Source organism: Macrobrachium nipponense, chromosome 26 (genome assembly GCF_015104395.2).
Source record: "Macrobrachium nipponense isolate FS-2020 chromosome 26, ASM1510439v2, whole genome shotgun sequence".
NCBI lineage: Eukaryota > Metazoa > Arthropoda > Malacostraca > Decapoda > Palaemonidae > Macrobrachium > Macrobrachium nipponense.
Window position 1 is genome coordinate 66,846,720 of NC_087215.1, and position 27,639 is coordinate 66,874,358.

General features: G+C 46.1%; 1 protein-coding gene and 2 long non-coding RNA genes across 5 annotated transcripts in view; 1 reads left to right on the forward strand and 2 right to left on the reverse strand.

Annotated features, from left to right (window-relative positions):
• Positions 1 to 27,639, forward strand: part of LOC135200362 (uncharacterized) — a 218,663-nt gene that overhangs the window by 182,739 nt on the left and 8,285 nt on the right. The gene's annotated exons all lie outside the window — the stretch shown is intronic.
• On the reverse strand, positions 445 to 20,967 carry LOC135200356 (AP-2 complex subunit sigma). Its single transcript, XM_064228948.1, has 4 exons — positions 20,850 to 20,967; positions 17,225 to 17,374; positions 9,120 to 9,293; positions 445 to 967 (listed from the first exon to the last, which is right to left on the reverse strand). Exons 1-4 carry the CDS (start codon positions 20,850 to 20,852, stop codon positions 866 to 868), a joined length of 429 nt encoding a protein of 142 aa, XP_064085018.1. The 5' UTR covers positions 20,853 to 20,967; the 3' UTR covers positions 445 to 865.
• LOC135199861 (uncharacterized) lies at positions 26,454 to 27,547 on the reverse strand. The gene is made up of 3 exons (XR_010311140.1): positions 27,361 to 27,547; positions 26,775 to 27,143; positions 26,454 to 26,587 (listed from the first exon to the last, which is right to left on the reverse strand). It is a non-coding gene; the product is annotated as an uncharacterized LOC135199861 (long non-coding RNA).

Below are 27,639 nucleotides of genomic sequence, written 5' to 3' on the forward strand. Positions count from 1 at the left end.
ATAACATAAATACACTGTACAGTACTAGTGCTGTTCAATTTCCAATAATCATCATGAAAAAATTGAAGGTGAGAGTTTTGAGCTCTGAAAATAACCACAAATGTACAATAACCACAACCTTACTTGGTAGGATCAGCAAAAAAGTTCTGAAAGTTCTGGAAGGCCATTTTGCTTGCATACAAGTTATTGATATTATATCTTACATAGAATTATTGTTCGCAATACAACCAATGTTGTCTTATTTTCTAAGAGAAACCATAAACTTTAAGTCATGCACCTCGGCATTAGCCTCTAAACTGCAGTAAATAGGAATACAGTAATATTTGTTTTACATTTTAACTGGCATTCTATCTCCAATACTTTATCTACACCACACCAGTCCTTCAATATAAACACCTGTTATCTGCTCAGTAACGACACAAACAGGGATACAAGATGTATTTACAGTTCATAAAAGCAAACAGGCAAACACACACACACACACCGACATAACTAATCATTCATACCTCTCACAGAATGAACAAAACTCACTAAGAGCAGAAGACAAATGGCAATGAGTATGATAATGTGATGTAATACCCTCCACAAACAGGTTATGCTAAACAGCTTTTGGAATGTTATTTCAAAACATTTACATAATATAGGGTATGTGTCAGTCACACTAAATGTATATGATGTACAATCTATACGAAGTCATAAATTATACCCTAGTACAAGACACTGGTCCTTTGGTCAATGCAACATGCCATTATCTGTGTTGTAAAACTTTTTGCAATATAAAACTATCCTTTGTATGCATTACATCATCATAAACTATTCAGAAAGTCCATCTAAATCATGAGATTTCTCAGTAAACAAATATTGGTTATTCCAGTGAGTTGAGCATAAGAAGTTGCTTAAGAACTTTGGTTTGACTGGTTTCACGAATCTCTCCAGCAAGAAACATTTCGTCTACAACGCTATATGCCTGAAAAGTAAATCAATACTAGTTATAAATAAAAGTATTTGCAAAATTGCAAAAAGCACTATAGATACATGTTAACCTATAACCATAACCATATATAATGTAAACTACAGGATGGTCTCAAATTCAATATGCATTACATGCTAGGTAATGATGAAATTCTCCAATATAAAACTGAAAAAGACATTTATACAAATGAAAAACTTAACCATTTCCCTAAACACTCTTAAGTTATGCCCACATCCCAGTCAGAAGTTTAAATCTTTTGAACGGAATTTTCTGATATTAAAATTAAATATCTTGACACATTCTGTGAGTCAGCACTGATCTCCCATATCTAGGCTTACCATCTATGGCAGCTTCTTTCATATGTAATCTTGTGAGAAGAAATTAACTTTTTTACTATCCTAGATGGTCATACTTTCAGTTCATAGCAATAAATTTACTCCCCTTATACATAGCCTGAAAATGACAATTTGTCTAAAATTGCATTTTTCCTAACTATACAAACCTGAGGTCCTTTTACAATAGGAAGGTACTAGCGGCAGCTGGATAGGTCGTAAGCTTTCGAACAAGGGGTTCGGTAGTTAACTGCTTGTCCGACAGGCGCGCGCGCGCGACTGGGAGGTAAACAAATCACTTTTGCTTTTGGCCCAAGCAAAAACTGCAGAGTGAGGGGTGGCATGAGGTGGGGCTATGTGTAAAAGGACCTCAGGTTTGTATAGTTAGGAAAAATGCAATTTTAGACAAATTGTCATTTGTTCCGACACGGCATACAAACCTTCGGTCCTTTTACAATAGGAAGACTCACTTCTTGGTGGGAGGAATCTGAGTCTTTTGTGAACAGAACTGGTGTTCGACCCAACCTTGGAAGCCTCCCTGGTCGTAAGAGCGAGGGAGGGATCCAAGCCTCTGTCCGATTGATCGGGGTGTGCACCGCAGGATCAATGGTCAGACCTCTGGACCGAGTACTAAGAGAGAGGCATGCGTATCTCTTCGTACCAGCAATGTAAGAACTTGTTCCTGTACAGGAGCAAATATAAAGTCATGGGTTTGACTCTTGTAGGCATCCACTTCCCCCCCTTGTAGAAGGAAGTGGTGGATATTCTGCTCCTATCCCTAGTGAAAAGGGATAGGATGGGGCTCTGTCATATAGCTCACCTGCATCTCGTCCTCATCCAGCGTAGTGACGACCGTGGCCCTCTGCCCACAGGTAGAGGAGGAGGAAAAGATGGAAGAGAGAGCCAGTCACACACTCACTCACACATCCATCCACACAGTCACACCAGGACTCGATGCTGTTCAGCCTGCGAGGGTCTGGGTTAGCTACACAACTTGTTGAGCAGCCACCACGGGTCCCAAGGAAAAGGTATCCAAGGACCTGTGGGCAATATCCCGAAGGTAGAAGGACGTAAAGGTAGTCTGGTTAGCCCAGACCATGCCTTCAGGACCTGCGCCACGGAGAAGTTCTTACGAAACGCCAACGAGGGGCCAATACTTCTGACTCGTGAGCTCTCGGACGGGACGTACGGATGTCGTCACTACCATCAGCCTCATACGCCCTCCTGATGACCTCACGCAGCCAGAATGAAAGAGTGTTCTTGGATACTTCTTTTCTTGGTGACCCCGGTGCTAACGAAGAGGCGTCGACACTCAGGCCTGAGGTGTCGAGTTCTCTTCAGATAGCGCCGTAGCGCCCTCACAGGACAAAGCAGCATCTCATCCGCATCATTATCGGTGAAGTCCAATAGGGAGGGAATCGTGAATGACTCGAACCTGTCGTCAGGGATCGACGGTTTCTGAGTCTTTCGCAACGAAGTTTCGGGGACGAAATCGAGCGTCACAGATCCCCATCCCTGGAGTGTCGTACATCATAGGAAAGACCATGAAGTTCCCCTACTCTCTTCGCCGATGCCAGGGCCAGCAAGAAGAGGGTCTTGAGGGTCAGATCCCCCTGTCTGACGACTCTCGGAGTGGCTCGAACGGCGTTCGAGTCAGACTCCTAAGGACGAGAGTCACATCCCACGCAGGGGGCCTGAGTTCCCTGGGTGGGCAAGACCTTCGAAGCTCCTCATAAGCAAGGAGATCTCGAACGAGTTCGAGATGTCCAATCCCCTCAGTTTCAGGACGAGCGCCAAGGCGGCTCTGTATCCTTTGACTGTGGGGACTGAGAGGAGCTTCTCTCGGCGAAGAAAAACGAGGAAATCCGCTACCTGCTGAAGAGTGGCTCTGAGAGGGAGATAGACCCCGTCTACGACACCAACACAGAAGACGGCCCGGCCCATTCCCCTGGTACACAGCTGCAGAGGAACTTGACGGACGTTTCCAGCCATCTCTGTTGCTGCGCTACGAGAAAAGCCTCTCGTTCGCAAGAGATGGTGGATAACAGCCAGCCGTGAAGACGTAGAGACTGGAACTGCTCGGTGGTACCGCTCGACGTGTGGCTGGGCGAGAAGGTTGTGCCAAGGGGGAATCTCTCTCGGTTCTCCTGCGAGAAGAGCCAGCAGGTCCGGATACCAAATGGCCTGTGGCCATTTGGGAGCCACCAGGATCATCCTGAGATTCGGGGTGACCAGTGCTCGACTGATCCACCTTGCGAATCAGGCTGAACGGGGGAAAGGCATAGGCGAAGAGGTTGTCCCACGGGTGTTGAAGAGCGTCCTCTGCAGCTGCCCATGGGTCCGGCACGGCCGAGAAGAACACCTGGAGCTTCCTGTTGTGCCGGGTGCGAACAGACCACGACTGGTCGCCCCCACAGGTCGAAGAGCCTTTCCGCCACGTCCTGGTGTGAGACCATTCGGTTCCTATCACCTGATCCCGACGGCTGAGCGTGTCTCACTACATCCTCTTTCCCTGGAATGTAGCGTGCCGACAGCTCTATTGAGTGTGCCTCGGCCCACTCGTGCACCCTGCCGAGTCAACTGGTACAACGGGAGAGACACTAGTCCCCCCTGTTTGTTGACGTAAGCCACCACCGTGGTGTTGTCGCACATCAACACCACTGAGTGTCCCATCAAGCGGTCCTGAAACTCTTGGAGAGCGAGGAACGCTGCCTTGAGTTCCAGTACATTGATGTGAAGGTGCTTGTCGTTCTCGTCCCACACTCCTGAAGTCAGCAACTCCTCCAGGTGTGCGCCCCATCCCTCGGTCGATGCGTCTGAGAACAGCTGCATGTCCGGGGGGGGAGTGCGCAGGGGCACTCCTCTTAAGAGGTTCCTGTCGTCCAGCCACCAGGCTAGGTCCTGCCTCACCTCCTGTGTCAGTGACACTGGAAAGCTTGGGGGATCCGTCGCCTGTGACCAACTCTCCTTTAGTCTCCACTGAAGAGACCGCAGGTGAAGACGCCCGTGAGGGACTAACTTCTCGAGTGACGACAGGTGGTCCGATCACGACTTGCCATCGCTGAGCTGCCTGTTCCTGCCGAGACAGGAACTGGTTGGCTGCCTCCCTGAATCTGCTGATCCGCGAGTCTGCGGGAAGGACTCGCCCTGCTACCGTGTCGATCAGCATACCCAGGTACTTCATCCTCTGCTTGGGCTCGAGATCGGACTTTTCGAAGTTCACAACGATCCCCAGATCGCGACAGAACTCGAGCAGTCGATCCCTGTCCTGTAGCAACTGCGAGCGGGAGCTCGCCAGGACTAACCAATCGTCGAGATACCTCATCAGACGTATCCCGTGCAAATGGGCCCAAAGCAGACACCAGAGTGAACACTCGCGTGAACACTGTGGGGCGGTTGAGAGACCGAAGCAAAGTGCCCTGAACTGGTACACCGTCCCGTCGAGGATGAAGCGGAGGTACTTTCTGGAGGACTGATGAATGGGTATTTGGAAATACGCACCCTTCAAGTCCACTGAAAGCATGAAATCGTTCTCCCTGATGGAGTCGAGCACTGAGCGTGCCGTCTCCATCGTGAACGGTCTGGCGAACAAACCGGTTCAGGGAGAGAGATCTATCACCGGGCGCCAGCCTCCCGTAGACTTTTCCACCAGGAAGAGTCGACTGTAAAAGCCCGGTGACTGATCCGTGACGATTTCTACAGCTCTCTTGCTCAGCATGGTCTTGATCTCCTGTCTCAGTGCTACGTCCTTCGATGACCCTGGAACGTACGACTGCTGTTGGACCGGGTTGGAGGTGAGGGGTGGCCGAGATCGAAGGGTAATAGATATCCCTCCCGAAGGACATCTACAATCCAGGTCTCGGCGCCCGTAGCGCTGCCAAGTTGCCCAATGGCTGGCCAGGCACCCCCCCACTTCCGGCAGCAGGTGAGGGGGAACGCCGTCCCTAGCGTTTCCCCCCTTTCTTCGACTTCTTCCCAGAGCCTCCACGGGAGGAGGAGGGCTGGGAGGAGGGCTGGTTACTCCCCTTGCCAGAAGTCGAAGAAGACAGAGTCAATTCCCCACGGGGCTTCGACGCAGCTACCGTCTTAGCCACCGAGGAAGCGCTAGCCGAGCTCTTAGACTTGGCCGCAGTCCGAGGCTGCCCAGAACGCCTTCGAGACCGCCTGGTGAACCAGCCGGTCACTGTCCGTCAGTGCGCCGTCTGTCACCGCAGCGTCCACCATCTCTCCTGGGAAGAGAGACATGGAAACTCCGTAAAGGTCCGTTGCGAAGTCCCAACGCCGCTTCACGCCCAGCCGCCCTGGAAACCCTAGTAAGGACAGCGTCCCTTCGTCGGAGAACCAGGTTGGCCCACAGGTTCACCGTCTGGTGGGCAAGGAAGGAGATGGCTCTTCCCCCAGACTGGCAAAGTCTCCTGAAGGCCGAGTCATCTTCGGGAGAAATTCCCCGGAGTTGGCTGCGACCTTAGATACTGTGAGGGACCACAGATCTAGCCAGGAGACGGCCTGGAAAAGCTGCCATGGCGGTTAGATTCCAGGCCGAGTGCTCTTGCTGCGAGAACCACAGGTTCTCGGACAGGAGCTGCTGCAGAGACACACCCGGAGTTAGCCTGGCTAACTCCGGGTTCACCTGTTTGGGCGGCATCGGGTCTTCAGATGGCACGTAAAAACGCCGCTGTCGCAGCAGAGGAGGTGGAAGCAGCTTGCTCGACCTGCCAGACTTGAGCGAACCGTCTTGTCCGGAGACAAGCGATTCAACCTGGTCCAGCACTGAGTCCGCAAGCTCAGAACGCGGCAAACCCACCGTCGGTCTGGGTTCCCTCTTCGGGGCCCCAGAACGACTCGAGCCGGGACGTGGGCTCGGATGGTGGGAGCGGCGATCCTTCCGCGAGGTCGTTGTGCTGACGAATCAGCGCAATAACCTCGGCAAAGTTCCTCTGGATCTCAGTAGTGACTGCGTCCTGCGGAGTCGGACCGTCCAGTCCCTCAAACAGGAGCACCTCCCGAGACCTCCTCCCTCAAGGAGAGGAGAGCAGCGACAGACCCCTCTCGGTCCTCCTCCAACCACCTGTGCGTACGACCTGGCTGGTCCGAGAACCGAGCCTGGTACGTACGACGGCGTGGTGGGATCCTGAAGGGCGCACCCCTCACGATCACTCCTCAATACCGTCGCCCCTCCCGGTGTAACCAGAGGAGGTTGAAGGTATGGGAGAGGAAGACCTGACGCTCCCTCCTCGCTCGCTGGCAGAACCAGCGGGCTTGGAAGACTGCAGGCGATCGCCAACCCGCGGTGGCGATCGAGCTGCAGACCTAGTCGAGCCGTCTCGCTGTGGAGAACGGCTGGACCGAGAACAGCGGCCCCGTCTCGTGTGTCAGAGGAGCTGGTGCTGGTCGCCGTAACCCGATCGCTCTCTGTGAGAGTGACGGTCAGGCGACCGGCGAGCTCCACTGTCACGGTGAGATCGGTGCGTATCCTCACGGTGGCGTCAGTTCGCTGGTACCAGCCGTGGCTGGTGCCGGCGAACGGGGGGACCTCTTCCCAGCCTCAGCCCGTGGCCGGTCATGGACCGTCACGTCCGCCCGGGTAGCCAGCTGCTCGCCGCGAGAGCGAGAGCTGGTCTGGTGAGAGTCGCGTGAGCGGCTGTCACCAGTCTTCCGCTCCGTGCCGTGAACCTGACGCTGAGCGGACTCAGAGGTCTGGTTCCTGGCTGCACGGTCGCTGGTAGGCGACCGTACACTCGGTACCTCTCGCGAACGAGCGGCCGAGACGGACCCTGCTGCTGTGGCCGAACCACTGACAGCAGGTGAGGAAGTTGCCGGTGTTAGCCAGCACTCCTCTGGTCCCCGTAGTCTTCTTCCTTGCGGAAGAAGAGACGGGTCCGCTGCCCCCGAAGGAGCAGGGTGACCAGCGGAAGAACCCCCCGTCTCACCAGAGCGAGACGGGCCCATTAGAAGTTCCCGAAGGAGACTTCTTAGGGGGGGGGGAGGCGACCTTCTTCTTCTTCAGCGGGGGAGCCTTAGAAAGAAGAAGGGGAAGAGGCGGCAGACGACGACGACGACGAAGAAGACGATGAAGACGACGACGACACCTTCCTCCTCTTCTCTTCTTCTTCGTCAACCTTCTCAGGACCGACGTCAGATCTGTCATCCAGGACGAGCCGGGGCTGCTGTTGCCAAAGCAACAGGGCCCGGACGCACCTGTCCGAACAGATCAGCATCGGGAGCAGCGGCGCCAGGAACAGGAACAACATCAGCAGGTGCAGGCATCACAGGAACGGCAGACGAGACAGCAGGAGCAGGTACAGGAACGGCAGCAGTGGTCACGGCAGGTACGGCAGACTGTGTAGGCGGTCCAGATGGGCGGACCAGCGGCACAGACATCCTAGGTACGTGAGAGGTCCAGGGGCGAGCTCTTCGGGCACACGAATTCCGGTCGCGGCAGCACGGCAAAACCCAGGTGGCGGCATCACACTCCCCCGAGTTACGGCGACTGGCCCCTGCACCGATGTAGGGGTGTCACAGAGACCGCGTGCTGGGTGTAACACCAGGTGAGGAGGTGAAGCGTAGCGGGTGTTGTAAGGGTCGTGGTGGTGGTCGTGACCGTTGCATGGGTGACCGCCACGGCGCCAGCGAGATGGTAGAGCAGCCCCTGGGACACTCGGCACGCCCTGCAACCCCAACGATGCCCACACCTGTCCGAGGTCATCCTTCGCGGGCAACCGCACCTGAGGAGGCAAAAGTCGGGTGATTAGGGGGATCCTCTACCCGCTCGCGCGAAGACGAACGGATAGAGGACCCAGAGTACAACTGGACGTCAGGGTATCTAGCGCCCTCCTCCACACTCGACAAGTCAGGAGAAGAGAAGGACCTAGACACCCCCCCCGAAGGGGAAGGCGCGAGACATGGAAGTTGAGCGGGCGGCAGGAAAGAAGACGAAGTGTCCGTCACCAAAGGAGTCGCGGGAGAGCTTTCCGACGACTCCTTTGCAGGCCTTCGCTTCTTCCTGCCCTCATACAAAGTCCACTGCGCCTCCGACCAATCATTACAAACATCACAAGGCTCGGCTCGGGTGCATTCGCGCCCCCGACACCGAGCACACAAAATATGAGGGTCTATCTCCGGGAAAGAGCGGAACTTCCCGCATTTACGCCCTTCGGTACCCGGGCATAGTCTCCGTGGGGTAGCGAGGCGAGGAGATTCCATCATAAACAAATTAGGTGAATTAATATGAAAAGAGAGAATGATTGTACTTACAAAGAACTCTTTCATACACAACACAACCAAATACTTAAGAAAGCAAACGACGAGAAGCGGGCAGAGAGCGTCGAACACACACGTCCACTCGCTGTGAGGCCGAAAGCAAAAGTGTTGTTTACCCTCCAGTCGCTCGCGCGCGCCTGTTCGGACAAGCAGTTAACTACCGAACCCCTTGTTCGAAAGCTTACGACCTATCCAGCTGCCGCTAGTACCTTCCTATTGTAAAAGGACCGAAGGTTTGTATGCCGTGTCGGAACAAATATGTATTAGGATATATTTATACTTGAAAAATGAGCTACAGGGATTTTACACCGGCAGACAAAGGTCGAACCCAGAAATATAACCCAAAAATAAAGGGTTCTGATGATGAAGAGCCATGAGGGCTTGCATCAGTACAAGAACAACAAAGAATTTGTGACCATAATAATGATGTAGTACCAATAATTTATGAATCAGATTAATCAAACAGAATCTTATAAAATTTTCCAAGGGAATAATTAAAAATAATGTCCATAACCAACAAATATCTTTCTAAACTCAGAAGAGACTTTCCTTACCTTATAAAAGTTAAATACCAGGTCAAGTTCACAAACATTATGGAAATATTCATTGAGGACTTCCACAAAATTATGAATGGCCTCAAGATATGCAAGGTTGTTGTCAGCGATGTCCACACAAATGCAGAAATACAACCCTGCGTATCGTCTATAAACAATCTTGAAATTACGGAACTGTAGAGGGAAAAAATATAACATGGAATTAAAATTCCTCAAGATATCATTAAAATAGTATATTAATTACAGAATGGTGCACCTTTACAGTCCTATACTTTAAGAAAATTTCAACACAATATGGGACTACTTGAAATTTTTCTCAGGTTCAGTCTTTCATTTTACATAAAACTACAGATTTTCTTTTCATCCAGAAACTTTCGATATCTTCAAAAGTAAATAGTAAACAAAATAACAAAAACTAACACAACTCTTGCCTGACTTGAAAAAGTATTATACTCATAATGCATCGCAAATCTACAAGCAGCCACAAATATTCTGTTCCTAAATATTACTTTACTTTTCAAACTGACAGATTAAACCATTCAGTCATTAAGTTACGATTGTAATAGAAAAATTAAACTATTTGATCTTGGAATTAACTGTGATAGAACTTTCTAATTTCTTAAAAAAACTGAAAATTTTGTATTTAACAAACAATGTTACTCTCCAGAATGAAGTGCCGTAATTTTTTTTTTTGATGACCGACCTTTTATGAAAAAAAAAATCAGTGAAATGACAATTTGTCGAAAATTGCATTTTCCTAACTATACAAACCTGAGGTCCTTTAACAATAGGAAGTAGCTAAGCGGCAGCTGGAACGGTCGTAAGCTTCGAACAAGGGGAGAACGGTAGTTAACTGCTGTCCGACAGTCGCGCGCCGCGCGACTGGGAGGTAAACAAATCACTTTGCTTTTGGCCCATGCAAAATACGCAGAGTGAGGGGTGGCATGAGGAGGGACTATATGTAGGACCTCAGGTTTGTATAGTTAGGAAAAATGCAATTTTCGACAAATTGTCATTTGTTCCGATACGTAATACAACCATCGGTCCTTTAACAATAGGAAGACTCACTTCTTGGTGGGAGGAATCTGAGTCTTTTGATGAACAGACTGGTGTTCGTCCATCCCTGGAATGCCTCCCTGGTCGTAAGAGCGAGGGAGGGATCCAAGCCTCTGTCCGATTGATCGGGGTGTGCACCGCAGGATCAATGGTCAGACCTCTGGGCCGAGTACTAAGAGAGAGGCAAGCGTATCTCTTCGTACCAGCAAGCAAGAACTTGTTCCTGTTTGCAAGGAGGCAACATAAAGTATGGGTTGTCTCAAGCTGGCATCCACCCTTCCTCCCCCTTGTTGGAGGAAGTGGTGGATATACGCTCCTATCCCTAGTGAAAGGGATAGGATGGGGCTCTGTTGAGTAGCTCACCTGCATCTTGTCCTTATCCAGCAGGGTGACGACCGTGTCCCTCTAACCACAGGTAGAGGGGAAGAAAAAGATGGGAAGAGGAGCCAGTCACACTCTCATTCACCATCCATTCTTACGGTCACACCAGGACTCGATGCTGTTCAGCCTGCGAGGGTCTGGGTTCGCTACACAACGTGTTGAGCAGCCACCACGGGTCCCAAGGAAAAAGATCCAAGGACCTGTGGGCAATATCCCGAAGGTAGAAGGAAGGGCATGTGGTCTGGTTGGACCAGACCCCTGCCTTCAGTACCTGCGCCAAGGAGAAGTTCTTGTGGACAAGGCAGCATCTCCTTCGCATCGAAGGCGGTGAAGTCCATTAGGGAGGGGATTGTGAACGACTCGAACCAATCGAAGGGTTCTGAGTCTTCGCTACGAAGTTCGGTACGAAATCGAGCGTCACGGATCCCCATCCCCTGGGTGCCTGACTTCGCAGGAGAAGTCATGCAGTTCCTCAGAGGAAAAGAAGGAAATAGTCGCATGACCTATCCCTCTTCTCTACTTCGGTGATGTCCAGTACCCAACTGGTCGTCCGTTAGCAACGAAGTCTCTCGCATCCTCCTATCCCCATGCAGCGCAAGTTCTCGGTAGTGGATAGGACACCGACACTCCATGTGGTGTCAATGGTATGGGTACTGTGACAAGCTATTAAAACGAAGTAATGGTTGCTGTGTAACAACCGAACTAAGTCAACAGCGTAATTCGTAACTGACTCGGGCGCTCTGACAGCTGCCGACCGACTGCGTTCGGTAGGAGGCAAGTTGTCAAAGCATCCGAGTAAGTCACGTGACCTTCGCCTTTAAAGGGTTATGCCGAGAGACCAAACCAATGATGTATTTGTTTGTCACCATTGCCGGACAGCGAGGTGATGATTCTCTTAAGGCATGTACCCAACAGGCGAAAGTCAATTGCCTCTAGAGACCTAGGTCCCTGAAGGTAAAACATCTCATGTTTGTTGAATCTCAGCTAAGGAGAAACAACACTATGTACCGTTGAAGACGAAGGTAGATATTGAATGCAACCTACGTCTTCACATATGAATCGAGAGAAGGATCTCAAGATTCATAACCTGTGCTTACAAATGACTGAAAACGCTACCCGCTATTTCATTGCTGTCCGGTGAGAAGTCGTAGTTGCAATGAAAGCGGGGCGTTCTTCGGTAATGAAAACACAGGTGAAAGCCGCCTGAAGAACTGCTTCTCATGGGCTGAACATTTGGAGGTAGAGCTGTCAGGTCGGAGAGTAGGCGATGTCTTCTGACACATCTTGTAATTCGGGTTGAACAATGAACAATTGTACACCTACGAATACGAGATATTTTGAAGACAACTCAGATGTCTGCAAAATCATTCGCATTATCGCAGTGCGATGCAGCGGGAGACTTGTACAGACTTCTGTTACCGTTGCGGTAAACAGAAAGATGCAAGAGTCCAAGAGATATCTCTGTTGAAAATTCTCGCAATGTCGAAGGCGATGGAATCTAGCGTCACCGCAGTAGATGGTCCTTCATTATTGCGAGAATCCCCGTTAATCAGAGACCTAAGTCCATGATGTTAGGCAGAGATACGGTTCGGTAGTCAATCAAGCAGGGGAGAGAGAGACATACATGACCGTGAATCTCGGAGGCCCAGCTGATACTGAGCTGCTTATATCAGGCAGTTCAATACGCAGTGGTTTGAGCCTGCTGACTCGTCATCCTGAGTTGCCAGTAATCCATTATTCCACGAAGGAATGCGTTCGGCTAGAACTACCGAGCATAAAAGATATGCTCGGGCAATTATATTTAGGCGAAACGAATTTCGGTAAATATAGTTGAAATGGTGTTGTCGTGACAAAACCATAAGTATATAAAATTGAAACTGAAACTCCTGGGAGGTTGCAGGCAACCCGAGTTGCAGTTCAATTATAATACTTTCTCGTCTAAGTCGCAATCCGTAGAATAACTAGGATATGCGCCTACCCCTCGGACAATTCAACTGCTTAGCAGAATCAGGTCGCGAGGTTAATATACGTAGTATATTTGTAGGATTCTGAACAACGATCTCCATCCTAAATTCTTTCCTTCAAGAAAACAAAATAAGGATTGGAGATCGACCACCTTCGTTCTCTATCAAAGAGAGTGAGGGAGAAGTCTTTCCTCGAAGGAAAGCTTCAATGGTGAACAGAATACTAAGACGATAGTTCAAGCCAAACTGGATATTCCCGTCCGATCTCCTCTATTCCAGGTTGGTCGCCTACTGTGAGATAGTTTCTTTCAGCAGCAGTCTTCTTCACAATGCTAGAAATTCCAGGAATTCGAGCATAGGCGAGGTTCCCGCTTATCGTGTAACATATCGGGGATTCTCGTCTCGCTCACTTTGGACCGTGGTCTCGCGTAAGTGTTTGAAGATCGTAAAAACTCGAACACTCTGAATGCCGCTAGAAATTCCGTAGAATTCTAAGCAGTCTGCGAAACCCCCACCGAATTCGTCAACGATATCGGCTGGTGGTCCTCTCGATTCCCGTAGAAATCGAGAATGGAGCAGGATTCCTCCTCAACGACCGGGGCTTCCGTCAGGTAGGACCCGAAGGTCCCCCTGGTAGCGCAGTCCCGAACGTGGGATCCTACAAAGAAATCTCTGTAGGATCCTTCCCCTTTCCCTCGTAGCCGTAAGGAGAGAGGGAATGGGAAGGAATTGGATACTCGCTCGCCTTCCAGTGGAACTAGCAGTTGGAGAAGAGTAGGAGCAGCCATCGCCTTGCGGCGATGGCCTCTCAGAGTCTGGGAAACGTATCGTCAGGAGAAAACGTTTTCCCGCGGAGGGTTGGGTTACGAACTCTCACTGTAGGTAAGGGTCTGCCGCCACTGTGAACGTCGTCTGGGTGGGGCTGATCGACACCTGACAGGAGAGAGCCGATACCGTCCTCCGACTCATTCCAGTCCTCGTCGAGGTCGAAACCTCTCAGGAGGACCGAAGGAGTATTTAAATACGGTGTCCGAAGACACGTAGAAAACGCCGCTGTCGCAGTAGAGGTGGAAGTAGCTTGATCGACCGGCCAGAACTGAGAGAGCCTTCTTGTCCGGAGACGAGACACTGGTTCGAGACAGAATCGGCAAGCTCCGATCGCGGCAGACCCACCGTCGGTTTGGGTTCCCTCTCGGGCCCCAAAACGACTCGAGCAGAGACGTGGGCTCTGCTGGTGGGAGCGGCAATCTTTCCGCAGGGTCATTATGCTGACGAATCAGCTTAATGACTTCTGCAAATTCCTCTGTATCTCGGGAGTAACCGCGTCTTGCGGAGTAGGACCGTCCAGTCCCTCCAACAAGAACAGATCCCTAGATACTCCTCCTTCAGAAGGAGGAAGAGCGGCAGACCCCTGACGGTCGCCTCCAGCTATTGCGCGTATGTCCTGGTCGGTCTAGAACCGTGCCTGGTCCATACGGCGTCATAGCGGGGTCGCGAGCGGCGCACCTCTCGCGATCACTCATAGGTACCTCGCTCCTCCCGGTGTAGCCCTGAGGAGGTTGAAGGTACAGGAGAGGCAGACCTGACGCTCCCCCCTAGCTCGCTGGCAGGACCAGCGTGCTTGGAGGGCTGCTGCTGATCGTCAACCCGCGGTGGCGATCGAGCAGCATGCCTAGCCTTGCCGCTCGCCTGAGGCGAGAGGCTTGGCTGAGAACGTCGACGCTGATCTCTAGCGTCAGGCGAGCTGTTGCTGGTTACCGTCTCCGCCCAGGTCCCGATGGGAGCGGCGTCAGGTGACCTGCTAGGCTCGCTGTCACGGTGAGACCGTCGAGCGTCCTCTCGGCGCGTCGAGCCGCTGGTACCAGCCGTGGCTGGTACCGACGGCCGCGGGGACCCCTTCCTCGCCTCAACCCGTTATGGGAGAGGCAGACCTGACGCTCCCCCCTCGCTCGCTGGCAGGACCAGCGTGCGTGGTAGGGCTGCTGCTGATCGTCAACCCGCGGTGACGGTCGAGCAGCAGCCTAGCCTTACCGCTCGCCTGGGCGATTGGCTCGGCTGAGAACGTCGAGACCGATCTCTAGCGTCAGGCGAGCTGCCGCTGGTCACCGTCTCCGCCCGGTCCCATCGGGAGCGGCGGACGGGTGACCTGCTAGGCTCTGTGTCGCGTCGAGACCGGCCAGCGTCCTCTCGGCGCGTCGAGTCGCTGGTACCAGCCGTGGCTGGTACCGGCGGCCGCGGGGACTCCTTCCTCGCCTCAACCCGTGGCTGATCAGCGACCGTCACGTTAGCCCGAGCAGCCAGTTGATCGCTGCGAGAGCGTCCACTGGCCTGGCGAGAGTCGTGGTGCACGACTCTCGCCAGTCTTCTGCTCCGCGCCGCTGTCTTGACGGCGAGCGAGCTCGGGCGTCAAAACTTTGGCTGGACGGTCTTCTTGGAAGAGCGTCCACTCGGTGCTTCTCGCGAACGAGAAGCGGCCGAGACGGAACCTGGTTTTAGCGGCAGACCCGCTAGCACCAGGTGAGGACGCACCAGCCGAGGCTGGTGCCCTCTGGTCCCCGTCGACTTCTTCTTTGCAGAAGAAAGCGACGGGCCCCGTTCCCGAAGGAACAGGAGGACCCCAGCAGAAGAGCTCCCCAGCTCGCCTGAGCGTGCCGGGCCCTTAGAAGATCCCGAAGGAGTCTTCTTAGGGGGGGAAGGAGGCAACCTTCTTCTTCTTCGGCTGTTTGGCCTTAGAAGTCGAAGGGGAAGGTCTTCTTCGCCAGGCTCCGCAGGACAGACGTCAGGTCTTCCATCCAGGAGGGAGCCGGGCAGTTGCCGAAGCAACAGGGCCCGACTGCACCTGTCCGGAAAGACCTGAGACTGTGACAGCATCACCAACAGCAGGAACAACAGGAACAGGTCCAGGAACCGCAGGAACATCTGAAAGTGAATGAGCAGCAGGCACCTGATCTGAAAGGGAATGAGCGGCTGGGACAGCAACAGGTACGGCAGGCACGGCAGGTACCACAGGAGAGACAGGCGTCTGTCGGCAGCTACCGTCATCCTCGGCACTGGCGGCAGGTCCAGGGGGGTACTCTTTGGGCAGCGGCAGTCCGGGGTCGGCAATACAAAGAACCCAGGTGGCGGTGGCACCGTCCTGATTGGCACGGCAGGAATTGGTTCTGGATTGCAGCCGTGGGTGTTACCGACATGACATGTGGTGTGTACACCAGGTGCGGTGACATCTCATATGCTGGGTGTCGAGATTTGGTTGTTGTAGTGGTTACCGTATCATGAGTGACCACTGCCGACCCCGCCACCGCTGAATCAACCCCTGCAGTCCCAGCGACTCTCACACCTGTCCCAGGTCGTCCTCGCTGATGGCAAACCTGCGGAAGCAACAGTCGGGTTATTAGAGGGGCTTCCTCGCGCCTGGGGGGAGAGAACCCCACCCAGAGCGGACGGAAGACCCCGAGTACAACTGGACGTCCGTTACCAAAGGAGTCACTGGACTTCCGATGACTTCTTGTGTCCTCGTACAGCACCCACTGCGCCTCTGACGAATGCATACACGTTACACAGGGCTCGTTGCGGGAGCACTCTCGCCCCCTACAACGAGTACAAAACCTCGTGAGGATCTACATCTACATTCAAGGTCGTCTCCCACGGATGTAGCACCTGCGGTAACATAGATAGATTAGTAGAGGGGTTCCCTCACGCACGGGGGAAGACATGCCCCACCCCGAACGCAAGGAAGCCCCCACATACAAAATACAATGAAGAAGCTGAGCGGGGGGCAGGAAGGAAGACGAAGAATCGGCTACCAACTTCCTGGCAGACCTTCGCTTCCCCCACCCCGCACAGCAGTGAAAAAGTAATATGAAAATGAAACAGAACTGCCCTTGCGATTCACTTCATAGAACTTAAAGGGAGAAAAGATCAATTCCCGGGTAAGAACGAAACTTGATCCAATAATATGATGCTATCATAAAATATATATGAAAATGAAAACAGAATACTGCACTTGCGATTTCATTTCACATAAAAAATCGTAAGGATCAATTCCCGGGTAAGAACGAAAATTGATCCAGATTAAATTCATGCAACCAATAAATGAAAATGAAAAGAATATTGCAATTGCGATCCACTTCATTGCATTCTATATACAAAATTAAAAGTTCGTGCCGAGCGCACTCACACTCTCGGTAACGAACGCACAGGGCAAAAATTATATGAAAAAAGTACTTACATTTTTCAATTACACCCTTTCGCCCAAATACATGACTCGGCGCGAGCGCGCCCACCCTCGCACCGAGACATAATTCAAGGGTTCATAATTAAGTAATGAAAATGAAAAACAGTGTACTTACAGTTTCATTTTCAAGTCAAACAAACCATTTAGAAAACACAATATAAACAAAAGCATACGACGATGAAGCGGGCAGAGAGGCGATGACGAACACGTCCTTCACAACCCGCGGCCGAAAGCAAAGTGATTTGTTTACCTCCCAGTCGCGCGGCGCGCGACTGTCGGACAAGCAGTTAACTACCGTTCTCCCCTTGTTCGAAGCTTACGACCGTTCCAGCTGCCGCTTAGCTACTTCCTATTGTTAAAGGACGATGGTTTTGTATTACGTATCGGAACAAGTTAAAATTTAACCAGAATATCGTCTGATGAAAACTAACTTAAGTGATCAGCACTGATCATACACACAAAGTACATACCTCTACAAAGTTTGTATGCTTAGCATCCCTCACAGTTACTACAGCATGAACTTCTTCAATCAATTTCTGTTTTTCATCATCATCAAAGTTCATGTACCATTTTGCAAGACGAGTTTTCCCAGCCCGATTCTGAATTAATATGAAGCGAATCTGGGAAGAAAAATAATAGATCATTCTGTGATTGTAACACACTATAAGTAGTAAAAAGATCATTTGCTCCAAATATCATAAAACATCAGAAATACCAGCAAAGTATAGTATACATGTATACTTTATCAAACCAATTTATAAGTGTTGCATGTAGCATATTTTGTCCTATTTTTCCATTTCCTCAGTCAACAAATACTGCTCTAGGGCCAGCCAGGCAACGCGCCAATACGTATTAGCCCATGCACAGTCACATCTAGAAATCACACGTCACTTAACCCCATTTAAACCAATACTGCTTCACCATCTACAAGTCTTGCAGCCACAGTTTGGCAAGTTCAAACCACCTTCTTAATGAGCCAGGAAGGAGTTGAGAAAAGTTAACGAAGCTTGAGAAAAACCAATGTTGGGTACTGCGATGTGCAAAGATGAGTGACAATTCCTACAACTTTATTCTGACAAATAATTAGAAATCTGTAATAGCCTAACACTGTATAATTATCCAAACCAGAGCATTTGTATACAAAAGATTATACTTTGACAATAAGTGCACCAGTGCGCTATCAGCCCCATTAGAGGTTTTCTCAGTGGTAATGTAAACTTACACTGACATATGTTTTAAAGCCTGAACACATGAAATCATAGTTCGATCACACTTATTACTAGATAGGCCATAGGCTAAGTCCAATACACATAGTATTCACTTGCTGACTGTCTTACATTTTCCCCCAAGAAGAGAGCTTTAAGCGAGGGGCTCATGAATAACTATGTTAGCCTAATTTATATGGTTAGGCTAAGTTATTGTATACGTAATTCAGTTAAGGACTCGGTGACCTAAGTCAGATTAACTCTGTGGATGGCACAGTTAGGTTAAATACACGAAACCGGCCTTGTGATATCTGTTCTTCAATAAGCGTTTTGTGACTTTAAATCATTCCTCGTTGTGCTATCAACTTAGTGTAAACAACCGCAGTCGATCTATCGTCATTGCATGGCTCGGCCTTATTCACTCTATATTTAATTGGTGAGACAAGAATACAATTACATCTTTAAGCGTACCATTCAAAAGATTGAAGTTTCGTCAACATAATGTTATATATGAAAGCGCCATACAAACTAAAATAAGCATGTGAGCTCTTTGTAAAATATGTTTTCAAGGCAGTTTTGAAATCCAATATGGCGGCAACCTTGTGACTTGCCATTCGTAGCCACAAGACAATCCACCATCTTTCCCAGCCCTCCCAGCACTCATTTGAACAATGTTAGCGTATATATGTAACGTTTATTATCTTACTCAAGATTGCAGTTGTAATCAGCACAATAAAATATTTTGTTGCCTATATTAGTGAAAGTATGAAACTTTATTTCCGAGGTCATGGTTTGAACTGAAATTCATTCTTACCTTGTAATCGGTGGTTTTATCCTCACTGCCATCACTACTGAAACTCCACAGTGCTTATTTGATTGTAATTATACACATTTTGGTCTTAATTCACTCCACATTGCACTTGAACCACGCTGCGGTTTCTGGTTCCTAAGCGCTCACTCCACAAACAGTTACGGGCAGCACACGAGTACACGGTTTATGAGGTGCAAAGCTTTATTCCCTTAATTGTTTACTTTACTCATTATTTAGTTTAACTTTACTTTGTTACTTCAAAATGTTTATTTAATTCATGTCTATTAGCCCTATTTTGCAACCAAATTAACCCCGAAAAATTACAGATATTTCTGAAGTATGAGCAGAAGACGGCAAATTGACTCGTCGTTGCCAATTTAGTGGAGCTTCACACATACACCGATGCATTTACAAACTGCTTCCATGAATTCTAGTTGTCATAGTAATGCAGTAATGATAAAATTGATCTAATATGTGCGTATATATACTACAAATAGATACGCTAATTTCACTTATTTCCCCGGTTTTGTGTAAGTCTTATACCCAGTTTGGAGGGTAAACACATACCAATTGGCAACACTGATAAACGATTGAAAAGCGCGAAGAATGCCGGAGGTACTGTTCACAAGCAAAACTGTTGATATTTGAGTCAGGAATCTAGTTACTTTTTCAACAACGATATTTTCAAATTAATAATCATGAATCTGTAGAAATATTCATGCAATTCATGACCTTATACTGCCATTTAACTACTTATTTAAATAATTATCTGGTGCAATCTTCTTTTTCTTCTTCTACTAAAAATTGTAGTTCCCTTGGATAAGTAGTGGTTGGAAGTCTGTGTTTACGATTGTTGTGATGAAAGTGCCCCAGCGTGTATGGGTACAGGTGGTGTGCGGATTTAGCACAGGAAATGGAAAGTTTGTTGACACAAGCGACTCCACAAACATTGAGATGATGTCAATCTTCGAAACATTTTTAGTTGTAAGTAAAAATTTTGAAAGCATCATGGGGGTAATGTGCACTGCGTTTGGTCACACTTTTCATTACCCTCTGTTTAATCTTAAAATATGGCCTTAATTTCTAACTTTGGAGAAAATACTTACTTCGAAAGGAGAGTAGAGGTCTCGAGCCATTCCTCTCACCACCAACAACTCATAACTGATGACCATCTCCTGTGTCTGGATGTGTTAAAGTACTTTTTCAGAGGGTGGCCAGTCCAGTCTGTTGTTTACCCTATTTCAAATCTTCAACTGAACAACACTCTCCACCATCTACAATAGGCTAGCTTTACATAGGCTATCATAGCCCATATGGGAGCTGCAGAATCACAAGTAACATGCAAGTAAAATTTGACTGTAATCAATATTTGTATTTTGGACTTTAAGATAATACCTACCTAATTTTCTATGTTTTAACCAGTGCTTTGGACATTTCTGGCCTTTTTTCACTCTCAAATGACCCAATCAACCGTACAATGACATGCACTCGGGTTAGGACCTGTTACCCTACTTTAGGTCAGGTCAGAGCACACATTACCAAATAGGATAATATTATTATTTTAGTCAAATAAGGTGGTAATGGTTTAATATAACATTTTACCGATTTGCACTACCAATAATGCTCAGAAATGACGAAAAGATAAACCAAGCCATCGGGAAAATATGTGGTTTACGAACCTGGAGAATAATTAGGTTTTGAAATAGACTTTAGCCTCTTATACTAAAAATCTGACATAAAATTGGGCCCTGCTCAGGAACTAGCCTAAGTAGGTAGTACCCTAAACAGGGGTTCCTGGCCCGTATTACAAAGCCAAAACTGCCTAAGTACTTTACATATTCAAACAGTATTACGTCCTCATACCTACTGATAACAGTGTACTGTGAAAAATAAAACGAAATATGACACGACCCACAGTACTTAGGTAGGTCAAAAGGTACCGTAGCCATGACCTCATAGTAATCTATTCCCTCCCCTTTCTTAGGAGACCTATACTTCGCACAGTTTTCACCGTAACTCATGCTTACAGCACAAGCATACGGTGCCATAACGGCGTGAAATTGCAGTCGCCATACTCACCATTTTCGAAAAAAATGGTCGAGATATGTGTGCAGTGCAGCCTTTTTTTGTTGACTTCTGTCAATGGAGGAATTTATCGCTGCAAGGAAGTCGGTCAGGCGGTTTCGTTCTCTTCGCTTAGAAAGGCCTAATTAATCATTGATATAGTCATTTTGCCCACGAGAAATATTATTTTTTTTTAGCTTACGTAGCTTCTAACTTCCTTTTTATATTATATTCAACAGTGGCAGATTTCAGATATTGTTTTAATCTCACTTTTTTATTTCACTTTTTAACTTTTTCTGATTTTTTCATAACCCGAGAAGTATTACTACTGGTGTTGTTGTAATTTCAAGTTTTATTTTATAATTCATCACTTTTTATTTCATATTCCGTAAGTAATTACTTCAAATACATTATGTTTAACTTGAAACATATCAATTACAACAGAAAATATTTCACCATAAATATAAAAGTAAAATTAATGGGTAATAAACAACTACGTCGAAAATTTCAAAGGAAACTTAACGTATATTACTATGGAAAGATCACTTTACTTATAATACTTAACTTATATTACTATTATCCACCGTTAATGTTATCTTTCTACACGCAATTCCAGTCTTCAGGGCATATCAGATCTGTTAAATTTGGATTATAGAGGTTTTCTTGTTCACGATTCGCCAAAATGTCCTGTTTTAAGTAAACAAAAAATTGTGCATCATCTTTGAAATTACCATATATTTGTCTTTCAACTGTTTCGAGCACATCGTGGGAAATGCAGAATAATACAGTGTTGGGAATATTTTAACTGTAAAGACCGCCACCCGTTAGATTGTAAACACCGTACTTGCTCGTTTAACACAAGCATCCGCCCCCTCTCCATACAGGAAGGAGGCAGCCTGAGAGAAAACTATGAAATACTCCTACTTCTGTACACACACACAAACACACACAAATACATACATACATTCATACATACATATATATATATATATATATATATATATATATACACACACACACACACACACACACACATATATATATATATAGATATATATATAATATATATATATATATATATATACATATATATATTATTAGCCATGCACAGTGACCTTTTAACTTCTTGAATTCTTCACGCTTTTTTGGATAGACCACTGCATGGTCATTCATTACAAGCGTATTACAAATACACAAACACACACCATACATACATACATTACATGTGTGCGTGTGGCCGTTAGCGGAGTTTTAATCCCCAAAACAGAAAATGTCCTCCTGGGACTGTATAGGCTGTTATATATGTGTCTTTGATACCGAATCATTAATCATTGATATAACTTTCTTAATCCACAGACACGTCCGCTTTTATCTTTCCGTGTGATACTGTTGTAAGGACAACGCCTTATCGCAAATTCCTCTGTATATAATTCTACAATCGCGTCGTTCTTACTTCCCTCCTCGAGAGCGTTCAGCGGGCTTTCCGCCAATGTATATATCTTATGAGATCATATTTTATGGTCTTTTATATTCTAAGTTATATGTCTCGCAAGAAACACAAATCGGCTCTCGCCGACCCACTTTCACGTTGTTGTTTAAGATTAAGCTGGCCTTGTGCCAGCACGGGCTCTTGCACCACTTTCACTCTCTCGCGGGTCGGATAACCACATTTTCCGCCCCGCATGCTGATATATTTGAATTTCCCTACCTGTAATAAAGAGCTTACGGGCTGCTCTGGGAGCAAGAGCCCGTGCTGGCACAAGGCCAGCTTAATCTTAAACAACAACTGTAATAAAGAGGAATTACGGGCTGCTCTGTGAGCAAGAGCCCATGCTGACACAAGGTCAGCTTAATCAAAAGCAACAACAACAATAATAAAGATCGGTACGCTTCTACCTGCCTCTTTGTTCACACCTCACACTGTCTACTTGAACTGTCTGTGGTTCAACACCGGACAGAAATCCTCAGTTTCAATATATCTTTTTCTTCGTATCCATCAACGTGCGCAGTTTAAAAAAAAAAATTCATCAGTTATTAATTATGCTTCCTTTATTCATTTTTCATAAAGTATCCGACTTCTTTAAGGTTCAGTTTTATAAGTGAAAAGACTAAATTACCTGAAACTCCAATAGTAGTATGTTCAAGATTGGCTTCTGTCAACCATAAACGAGGTGGCAGTGAATCACTGACTGACACAGTTGACAGTTGTTACTGACAGTTCCACTTCCGTCACCGAGGCAGTATATATAGGTATCCCTGTGAAATTGTGGATCCTATAGTTACTTGGCCATATACTGGCTGCCTGTAGTAACTTAGTAAGTAGGGTCCGGTGAGACGATAGCCACTGATAGCGTTGGATTCCGTTTCATTAACAGCCGGTTTTGTCGTTGGAAAGTTTAATTCTTGTCATGGGGTTTAATGACCCACAAATCTCGGAACCATACTTCATCACACCATATTATGAACAAATATAGTTTGTTTTTAACTTACTAGAACAAGGAAAATTTTGCCCAGAACACACTGACATCCACTGAGTGATTAGCGTGATGTATTGGGATTACTCGGAACATTTTGTCTTGCCCGAAATACTTATTGTTCAGCTTGGCCAACCAACACTTGGTAGGCCGTGTAATCAATGAAACATCCCCATATATTAGTGGTGATTTAGAATGAAAAGGTAAAGCTGAGCATAGTGAGGTTAATTCATTCGGTATAATAGCCTGTAGGTGGAGCTATCACTTCTGATCTGTAACTTTTTTTTATGTCACGCTGTCGTGGACGTTCTTAAATACTATTGTCTTGGTTACTCGTAACCATTTTGTAAATCGAAGGAAGGGCTGGAAGTTCTCCGAGTATTGGACTCTACCGCTTTATAGGTCTAATCCAAAATCATTTGCGTACCCGTGCTTGCAAACTGTTGTTTATTTGTGTGATTTTCGTTGAAGTTTGCGACAGAAGCAACCGCAACCCCCACTCTTCCCCCCACACCTTTGTTTAACGGGATATTGTTATCCGGAGTTACAGAAATTTCAAATAATGTTTTGGACAAAACAGACTTGAAAAGATGGTAGCTAGCCTAATACAAATGTATGGAAGTGTTGGTAGATGTGCTGCGGAAAGGTTGGGAGATCAGTTCAAAACTGAATCCCAAAGACTGAGATGAATTATTAGTCTAGGCGTGATGGTGCTGCAAATTAGTAGTCTGAAAATGCGGATAGTTAATATGGGAGTAGCATGAGAAATGTCATTTGGGCCCCAAAAAAATTGCCGTTGAAAGCCTAGACAAAGACCTTGATTATACTATTCCGCGGCGGCCTAGACTATGGCAGTTGCGGTTTTTCTATGCAGTTTTACCTCCTGAACGAGAATTTTAAGTAATATTTATTCGGACGACTGTAATTAAACCCCAAGGGGTCAGTACTAAACACGGCGAAAAACATTGGACGCCCCAATCCCTAGTGGATGTCGTATTCGCGGTTACGTTCCTTGCAGTCCGTGCGAAACTATCCTTTAGAATTACCGACAATTGGCGTTTTCATAATTGCCCCACGAGATAGGCATGATTTAGTATCAGATAGTGAAAATGATGGTAGAATGAAAATTAAAAGACTGGCAGAACATTTATAAATTATCCGTAATTCATATCGGTAATTAACTTTGTATTATAATTGCCAGTAGTAACGTTATCATAACTGAATACTTAGAATAGAAAAATATAACTAAACCGTTTAAAACGGACTGAGAAGTTCGTATTGTCTTTATCGATATCGTGACTAGATCCCATTTAATTATCGTGAGCTATAATTAGTATGGAAATGTGTGCGGAACTGATTGACATAATGATTGGTTAACTATGCACACGACAGTTACGTCTAAAAACCAATAGCCACCACTGGTAGGCGCCATACAATTCCCTATATGTTTAGATTTGTACTACGGTGGATTAATCGAGTCTATTTTATTATATATATATATATATATATATATATATATATATATATGATATATATATATATATATATATATATATATATTATTTATACATATATTTTTTGCGTTTTTTTCAATTATGAATTGCCTTGCTCTCGTAGACTCAGTTATGGACACACCCTGGTCAGAGGCCATATGGGTTAAACGAACTTGAAACTACATCACATAAAAAAAGCGTTGACGTAAATTTTGTCACTTTTAGCCAGTTGCTTCTTGAGAAGATTATAAAATGTCCCAACATATCATTGTTATTAATTTTATCTCGTTTTGGGGAAGGAAGGACGTGATCATATGAAAAATGTGTCTTTTAAGTTTAGTCGAAACTGAGTGATTGATTCTGGAGACGAAATGGATAATGTGAAAAGTTTATGTCAGAGAAACAGGCTTATTTATACATCCCGTGTAGTACACAGATTAACGTGCAGTACACAGATATGGACAGATTCACGACACCCATCGCGCAGGTGATGCAATTTTTCCCCTCAGATGATAAAGCCAATATAGTTATTTGTCAGATTGTGTGTGTGTGTGTGAGAGAGAGAGAGAGAGAGAGAGAGAGAGAGAGAGAGAGAGCAGTCTCCTCAGATAAAGATAAAAGAAAAAAACTGTCAATGAAAAATGCTCCCTTTGAAAAACAAGATCAAAGATCCATGTATCACAGAGGGGGCCAAAGGTGTATTTTGTTCTAAATTTGGGAATGTTTGCGTTCAGAATACAGCAGTTTTTTTCATGTGTGTGTGTGTGTTTTATGCAGTTTCCAAACGATATTGGCTAATACGCACGAGTGATATAAAGGGAAATGGCCTTGTCACACCTTTGCGATTTCTGTTTGAAAATTCCTAACGTGTCTCTTTTCACATGAATTGTAGGTTAGATTCTTGAATTATTGATGGCATGTGATTGTAGCGAGGGTGGATTATGGAATGAGTCTATAACAATCTCATCCCAAGATAATTGTTGTGTACTTCGTTTTCGTTAGTTCTGAAGGATTATATGTCATTCAGGTCGACTGTTAGAAGACCCAGCTATGGACGTATTTAAGCACCTTTAGTGCAAATGGAAATTATAAAGAGCTAGTTAGTTTTCCATGTGTTTTTTGAGAACGAATGTCAAATCCTAAATTATACAACACAAATTATATAGGGGTTTTTCATTCAGAATTGAAGAGTGGCAAAATTGGTATTGCCTACTGTTACTGTGGCCGGTTTTAAAGTATACTAGAGTAGACCTCTTTCTATTCAGTTTTTAAAACAGTTAAAGCAACTTGTTAATTTGTGATAGACACTGTAGTTCCACGACAGAGATATGGAATTTTTTTCTTTTAATGCAAATCGGCCAGGTATTACATTTTGTATATACTGTATAAATTACTTCAGAATAGCCAGCTTCGCTCGTACAGGTTTTCAATTCAGTTAATAGGAAATCGTACCTGCGCGTAACGCTATAGGAAATCCTGTATCCATATGGAATCATTGTAGGAAAAAAAAAATGCAAACATGCTTTATTTTACCAAAACTATACAAAAGTAAAAAGACAACATTCTTGAACAAATATCACCCTCAATTATGACAATTAAACTTAACAGAATATATTTTTGATTTATTAGAAAAAACTTTGATATAAAAAGATCTTATCAACTGAGGTACTGTAATGATAAAAAGACACGTCATTCAGCAAAAAAGATTTTCGAATATATGAACTAGGAACTATAAAGAATCCCCTAGGCATCTTGTTCATCCTGGGAACCACAGAAAACATCGGTCCTGGAATAAATGAAAACGGACATATTATTATTTATACTCCAGCAGCAAACACTTAGGTTTTCAGCTATGATGATATGTTTTGGTGAATTTTATGCTTGTATATGCAATAAAACTTTTTTTTCTTCTAATAACTTTGTTTCTAGTATATTTTCAATGTGTGAATGCAATATGAAACAAATACAGTTACCTGCTACTTGATGTCCTCATCATCATCTTCACATTTGTTGCAAATGATCATTATTACACTCAATAATGGTGTCAACTGTCAGTCTGTAGAGGGTCTTTGTGAGGTGTTATCACTGCTTGCATGGAACCTGAAGTACCAATCTCACACTCAATTACAGTCTGTGATTGTGAGGGCAAGGCACAGGAGGTGGACGGGCCAGCCCTAGGGGAGGGATGGGGAGACTCAGTAATCCCATAATGAGAAATGTCACTGTCCATTCCTTCATCGTGGGTAGTGTACAATACCCTATCAAAAGCTGAGGTATTCACCAAGGCATCTAAGTCGAACCTGGACAAGTGTTCTCTTACGTTTCCTGGGCATTTTATCACACTAAAAAAAAAAAAAAATTAAAAAAATCAATAATACTATATATGGAATAATGTAAGTCATGTTTCACTATATACAAGATCTAATAAGGCTATTACACTCTCAAAGCACAGTCATTATGTTATTTACATGCGGTAATGGCCTTTTCTGAAAAATATATTTTTCACCATATACTATCATATTAGGAAATGCTGTGCCATTTGGATACATGAATACTCACCAAGAGTGGATGAAGAGGAGCAGCACGTTACAGACCTTACAGTATGAAGAACTTGTGTTGAAATGCCCGCTAAAGCACTAACTGAGCCAAGGAAGTATGAATTGTGGGAAAAATTTGGCGGGAAATACAAAAGTATAGGGGGAGCTGTGCCATTTGGCACGGGATTTCCTATCTAGGGTTAACTCTTGTAGTTTTGAAGGTATTACATGAGGCTGGTCTGACTTTGATAATATCCAAATATAATTTCTTTCCTATTTGGTTTTGACATTTCGTCCTTTA